Source organism: Bombus vancouverensis, unplaced genomic scaffold (assembly GCF_051014615.1).
Source record: "Bombus vancouverensis nearcticus unplaced genomic scaffold, iyBomVanc1_principal scaffold0149, whole genome shotgun sequence".
NCBI classification, from domain to species: Eukaryota; Metazoa; Arthropoda; class Insecta; order Hymenoptera; family Apidae; genus Bombus; species Bombus vancouverensis.
The window spans coordinates 958-8,124 of record NW_027469036.1 but is presented as its reverse complement, the minus strand read 5'-3'; the positions used below and the strand labels follow the sequence as shown (position 1 = coordinate 8,124).

Genomic DNA, 7,167 nt, shown 5'->3' with positions numbered 1-7,167 from the left:
ATTCAATATCGCATTTACAACTTTCATAGACATCCTCCTCTCATTGCTATCATTGTAAACAGATTGAAACTTCGTTTGCAAACACTCGCGATTAAAAAAAAAAAAAAGAAGAATTAATCTTAAACAATTTTATCTTGTGTTCCATTTATAATTTTCATAATTGTCTTCCCGACGTTGTATCATTTTAAATGGCTTTTTTCTATCCATCTATGTTGCAGCGAGATCAACGGTCCTAATTACTAAATTGCACGATGTGTTCATACAAATTCACTTTTTATGAACGCGATGAAACGAAATGAAACCTAAGTAGAGATTTGTTTTCTCATCAAGTATAACGAGTTTTATACTTTGGATAGATTGCCTCGTTGTGAGAAGGTCTTAATCGTTTATAATTGCGATTAAGTAATTGCAATAAGTCATATTTTTAAGAAACGTTCTCACATGCTGTCACACACTCTAATTAGAAAAGGATCATGAAACATTCGGTTTATGATATTATTTGTTTGCAAATCTTCCTGCTTCCGGAAACTTTTTTAAATATGAAAATATTTATATACAAAATTAAATATTTTTTTCAATATCAACACTTCTTGCGTTTATGTTGTCCTAGTCAGAATTATATTATTTCGTGTATCCTGTTGCTTTTTATATGATAGTCCTCCCGTTGGCCGCGGATTCGTTATCAAGCCTGAGGCCCTCGTCACTAGTGTAACTATCGACAATAAAGGTACCCCACGCGCGACCGGACGATGGAGAACTTCAACGCAGAACCGCTACCTCCCGCGAGCCCTCCCCGGGAGGGCGCCTCGAGCTCGGACTCGGAGATTCAGACTCGACATATATATTATTATATATATTATATATACTATTATATCTATATAATATATGTATTTATATCTATAAATATACGTATAAATATATCTATTTAAAAAAATAAAGTTGACCTTCATATATCGCCAATAATATCGCGTGCGTATAAAGAAACTAATTACATTTAATTCTTTTTTTACATTTATTTATTTTTTATTATTATTTTCTTCACAACTAATTACATTTAATTATTACATTTACATACATTTAATTATTATTTTTTTCATAATTATATCTCGTTTGAAATATTTTTCGACATAATTAATTGTTTCAAAAACACATATTCCAGCCTTCTAAATGATTTATTTTGCGTATTATACGAATTATTCCATCTATAAATAAATTGTTCTCTCTACACACAAACACGCACACAGTCTGTTAATTACACGAGTTAATTGTAACATTTTTCTCGATAAGTTGACAGAGCAAGGAAAATGAGCGACGAACCTACCTACAAACTAATCTACTTCAATGCCCGTGGTCGTGCCGAACATATACGGTACATATTTGCATATACTGGCATCGAGTATACCGACGAGAGGATCCCCGAAGAACTCTGGCCTGAATACAAGGATTGTAAGCGTGAAGAATCGATTTTTACTTTCATCGTTCAACTCTCAGGTATCTACCATTTACTCAAACTTTTCTGTATATAAAACTTTCGTTTCACGTGCAGGCTAAACTTACTTAAAGTAAAATTTCATACGGAATAAAGTCGAACTTTTCATTAAGTTTTGCTTCCGTAATATCGTGTTTATCGAATACCAACTTAATTCACTTACGATTCTCGAATTTTTGTGTTGCAATCTTTATTGTTTTCAATGAATCGAAGCATTTCGAATATTTTGAGAAAACCGTAAATAGGTGACTTAAAATAGGAATACAAAAATACTTCTACGCTTCTCGTTAATTTAAAAACTTTTTAGGACTTGTCGGAAAAAAAGGATAAAAAATTGAAATCAGTTCGGAAATGAACAAGAACATAGCTAAAAAGTCGAAAGAACAAAGCAGACATAAAATTCGATCTTCTGTTGCGACATTTCTATCGTAAATGGTATAATAAAAGTTTTACGCAGCATAGTCTTCAGCATATAATCTTATATGTCGCTTGCAAATAGAGAAACAAAAAATCAACGTAAGTCTGTAAATCAATCCTGTCGGTGTAAAACACAAAATTACGTTCGCAATAGACATTCGATTTATATTCCTTGCATTTCAATTTTCATTACAAGAACCGTGTACATTTTCTAATATTTTTTCCGTGTCTGGTATTATCTTTTATCCTTGATTTTAAAAACTTTAGGTTCTTCCCAACAGTCAAAAACACGCGATACCCTGTCCATCGTAATCGTAAGAAAAGAAAAAAAGGAGAAAGAAGACATTTCTGTATTTCTTTACTAGGCCATGTTGATTAAAACCGAAATGATTTCGATTCATCTATTCACAAGAACGCAACGGCCTCGGAAGCTGTGTTGTGATTTCCTATCGATCGTTTCCCTCTACACAGTGTTCATATGAGCCATGTTTGTTCTTAGCAATGCCTTATAAAAAGCTGCCTGTGCTGGAGATAGACGGGAAACCGGTAGCGCAGAGTAACGCTGTGGCGCGATACTTGGCGAGGAAGTACGATCTAATGGGAAAGAACGAATGGGATGCGATGATATGCGACGTGCTCGTCGATACTCTTGGAGATTTGAAGCAAGGTGAGTAACTGATGAGATTTTTTTTTTTTTTTATTTATTTGTTGAAACTACAATCAATTCTCGCGTTGAGAATTTTCAGTAATTTTTCTGGCGTGGCGCAGTGACATGGCTGTTTATTTACAATAAGTTAATACTTATTATAGATAGGTATAATTTATAAGTATTATAAGTAAGTGCAAATGCTTAATTTGGATAATTAAATGAATCTAACGTTTAGGTCTAGCGGGTAGTGCCTCTTCAGCCTGCGAATCTGGTCCATCGTATCGAGTAGTCCAGTGATTAGGAGGTTTCGGTGTTTGTTGATTCTTTTGCTATATCTGTCGCTATATTTTGCTATTTCCTCTTTGACGGTGGCTATCTTGAGGTCGCGGTGTATTGTTTCATTGGTTACATACCAAGGTGCGTCAATTAGGGATCTTAGCGTTTTCGATTGAAAGCGTTGGAGTATTTCGATGTTGGAGTTACTTGCTGTTCCCCATAGTTGGATTCCGTAGGTCCAGACAGGTTTTATTACGGCCTTGTAGAGGGTAATTTTATTCTGTATGTTTAGTTTGGAGCGTCGGCCTGTGAGCCAATAGAGTTTTTTTAGTTTGTCCTTTAGTTGCTTCGTTTTATCTGAGATGTGTGTCTTCCACGTTAGTCTCCTGCCCAGGGTCATGCCTAGGGATCGGACTGTGTCCCTGCTAGGGATTGTTGCATTGTTGATGGTGACCTGGGGGCAGGTTTGTTTTCGGAGCGTGAAGGTTACATGTGAGGATTTCTTTTCGTTGACTTTGAAGCCCCATTTGTGAAACCACTTTTCCATGGAGTCGAGACTTCGCTGGAGAGTGGATGAGGCTATTACCGGGTCTGCGTGGGTAGCTAATAGCGCTGTGTCGTCTGCAAATGTCGCTATTGTTATATCGTTTGATATGGGTAGGTCGGCAGTGTAGATGGTGTACAGTAGGGGTCCGAGGACACTACCTTGGGGTATGCCGGCTTCTATTGGGAATGTTGCGGAAGTGGCGTCTAGGCATTTAACCATGAATTGCCTATTGGTTAGGTAAGATTTTAGGATGGAGTAGTAGGGGTGAGGTAGGATCTTTTTAATCTTGTATAGTAGCCCTTCATGCCATACTTTGTCGAATGCCTGTTGGATGTCTAGGAAAACCGCTGAGCAATATTTTTTCTTTTCAAGTGTTTGGCTGATCGTATGAGTTAAGCGGTGGATTTGCTCTACTGTAGAATGATGTTTTCGGAAGCCGAATTGGTGACCTGGGAGTGTTTTCAAGTTCTCTAGGATTGGAAGGAGTCGGTTCGTGAGCATCTTCTCGAATAGTTTGGACAGTGTAGGTAAAAGACTGATTGGGCGATAGGAGCAGGTTTCGTATATCGGTTTACCGGGTTTAGGGATGAGGGTAATCAATGAGATTTTCCAGGCCTTAGGATAGTGTTCCAGGCGAAGGATAGCATTAAAAATCGATGTGATGAGTGCTATCCCTTTTGTGGGAAGTTCCTTGATTGCTTTATTGCTTATTAGGTCGTGTCCTGCTGCTTTCTTGGGGTTTAGGCGACTGATTGTTTCTATAGTCTCTGCAGAGGAAAAGGGTTCGATAGGAGGGGACATTTGGAAGGGGGTGTGCAGGTATTCGGTAACGTCCGCGGCGGCTTTGGGGGAATGGGGTTTGAATACTTTTGACAAGTGTTTAGCGAACAGGTCGGCTTTTTCTGTAGGGCTTCGCGCCCATCCACCTTGCGGACGGCGGATAGGTGGGATTATTTGTGGGGGGCGTGTGAGTTTCCTGGAGGCCTTCCATAGTGAGTAGTTGGCGTCGGCTGTGGGGGACAAGCTGGCGAGGTATTTGTGGAAGCAGTCGTTTTTATAGATTTTTAAGGTTCTGGATAGCTTCCTAGTTGCGTTGTTAAGTTTGCGTTTGTCCTCCGGTGTTCTATGGGTCTGCCATACTCTTCTTAGTCTATGTTTTTCTGCTATTTTTTTTTAGTATGTATTGGGGATATTCTTGTTTGCTGTTAGACGGCTTTGTCGGTGTGGAGAGGCGGATTGCGTTTATTATGCTCGTGTTTAAGTATTCCGTGGCTGCTTCGATATCTTCCTTTGTTTTTAGTGGGGTGAAGGCTGAGGTTGAGTGTGTAAAGACTTCTCTGAAGAGCTGCCAGTTGGTGTGTTGGTTGTGAATGGAGCCGTTAGGTGTATTCTCGATGATTGTTGAGCTGACTGTTGCTATCACGGGAGAATGATCAGAGGAGAGATCAGCCGAGGAGTTGATCTGGACGTGTCTTGATGGGATATTTTTAGTTATGAAAAAGTCGAGAAGGTCGGGTATTTTGTTGGTGTCAGTGGGCCAGTATGTGGGTTCGTATGTGGTGAGGTAGTTGAGGTTGTTGTTTATTATGCTGTTTAAGAGGTTTTTGCCTGTTGCTGTAACCAGTCTGCTGCCCCATTGGATGTGCTTAGCGTTATAATCTCCTCCAACTATGAATCTATTGCCCAGGGTGTCCAGGAAGTTATCAAAGTCTTTTTTGGCGATGGAGTGTCTGGGAGGGCAGTATACTGCTGAGGTGGTGATTGAGCCATGACAGTCTTCTATTGCTACGTTTGTTGCTTGTAGGTAGTCTTTCTGGAATGATGGAAGTTCGTAGTGCTTAATACTTGCTTTGATTATTATTCCGGTGCCATCGTGGGCCTTTCCGCTGGAGTGTTGGGTATGGTAGAATTTGTAACCATTTATTTTCAGGTAGCTCTTGTCGGTGAAGTGGGTTTCCGATACGAGCATTACGTCGATTTGCTGGTGTTTTAAGAAGAGTTCTAGTTCAAGTTTGTGTTGCGCTAGACCGTTGGCGTTCCAGAGTGCTATGCGCCTTGGTTTTATTTTGAGTCGGGGAGTGCTAATTTTTCCACGATGAGTGTTAGTAGCGATAGCAAGTGATTTATTTGCTCTGATTGTTTCTCTATTAGCTTCTCAAGCCTTGAGGAGTTGTCTGTGTTAGGTGGGTTGGGGACACTGTTTTGGGGAAGGTTCCTTTGGCTGTTCGGGTTATTTTGGATGCCTTGTACTGCTTGTTCATAGGAGGTTGAGGTGGAGATGAATTTGGTAGGACTGGGTGTTTGGTTGGTTGAGGGGGTTGGGGTAGTCGTGAATTTCGGCGGGCTGGGTGTTTGGTTGGATACCTCTTTTGCTCTGAGTTTAGGGTACCTGTTCGTGTATAGTGTTTTATATGCTGGGCAGCCTTTGTAGTTGGCGGGGTGGTCCCCTTGGCAGTGGATGCATTTCGCTGGAGTTTCCGGTGATTTGGCGCACTGGTCAGCGGAGTGAGTGCCTGCGCATTTAACGCATCGGAAAGTATGGTTGCGGTATTTCTGCGTATGACAGTACCTTTGGCACCTTTTGCATTGCACTATTTCTTTTTTCACAAGCAGTGGTTCGAATTTTACTATTGCGTTCATTAGGCGACTGATATTGTAGATTTCCTTATTGTTTGGCTTTTGTTTTATATCTATGAAAAATAAGGATAACGGGTCTTTCGAGACTCTATGCCTTATATTACTTACGTTGATGACTTCGTGGCCGAGTTTTGAGAGTTCGTATTTGAGTTCGTCTATGTCTGCTGAGTGGTGTATGTTTCGTAGGACCACCCGGAAAGGCCTTTCCTGTTTGAGTTGGTAGGTGTGGAAGTTGGCGTTCGGGGTCCTGAGTGTCTTGGTGAGTTTTCTGTAAGCTTCTGGGTTTGTCGGCAGTATTTTTACTCTATTGTTGCTTATTTTAAGGTTATATTCCTCCTTGCTGATATCTCTCTCTAGGGACCTGGTCATTGTCTGTATGTCAATGACGTCGTCCACAAATATTGGTGGGGGAGGGGGGATTCTCTGTGAGTGTTGGTTTGGTGGCGGTTCTACGATTTCCATGGCGTCGTTTGAGGATTCCAATACGGCGAATCTGTTGTGTGTGTTTATTTGCGTTGCTGTTTCTATTTTCCTTTTCTTTGTAGTATTAGCGTCGTTAGTGCGGAGAGTTCTGCTACACTTCTGCCACGCGGGGGGTAGCACGGGGTAGCTGCGAGTCTGCTCCGGGGAGCCTGGTCGCGGTTGTTGGGCCATCATCGAGCTAGTTAATTCGGAATGAACAACTAGTCGTGAGGCTGTGAGGCTAGTATTCGGGTTGGGCTTAGGTGCGTGGGATTATCTTCTCCCTAAAGGTTCAGGGACACTTAGCTGTGTTCACTTTCGACGGTTGGGCGACACGTGTTGTTTTCGGACTACGCTGGGCACTAGAGACACGTCTGCACGCTTCGGCACTCCACAGCGAACTGAGAACTGATGAGATCACTTTGCATTTGTCTCACCACACAGACAGACGTTCAAGAATTCATTGTGAAAAGACGAGTACAAACAAGATACGTATGTCTTTCCGTTAAGCGAATGTTACAGTTTGTTTGCAAAAGTCAGTTTTTAGATTATAGAATCGTAGATAGAATTTAGAGGATAGAAACTTTTAGTAGTCACTTTTAGTTTAGTAAATTCTTATCGACAATAAGCAGACTACGTTATGATACAACGATTCCAACTGAAGATTTCTATCGACATCACGAATTCGAT

At 40.7% G+C, this 7,167-nt stretch overlaps 1 protein-coding gene across 1 annotated transcript; it reads right to left on the bottom strand.

Annotated features, from left to right (window-relative positions):
• Nucleotides 1-1,153: 1,153 nt before the first annotated feature.
• LOC143305114 (uncharacterized) lies at nt 1,154-6,319 on the bottom strand (the record flags this gene model as incomplete). Its single annotated transcript, XM_076627688.1, has 2 exons — nt 1,154-6,068; nt 6,124-6,319. Coding segments are annotated over 2 exons (825 nt in total), but the record flags the coding sequence as incomplete, so codon positions are not given.
• Nucleotides 6,320-7,167: the final 848 nt, after the last annotated feature.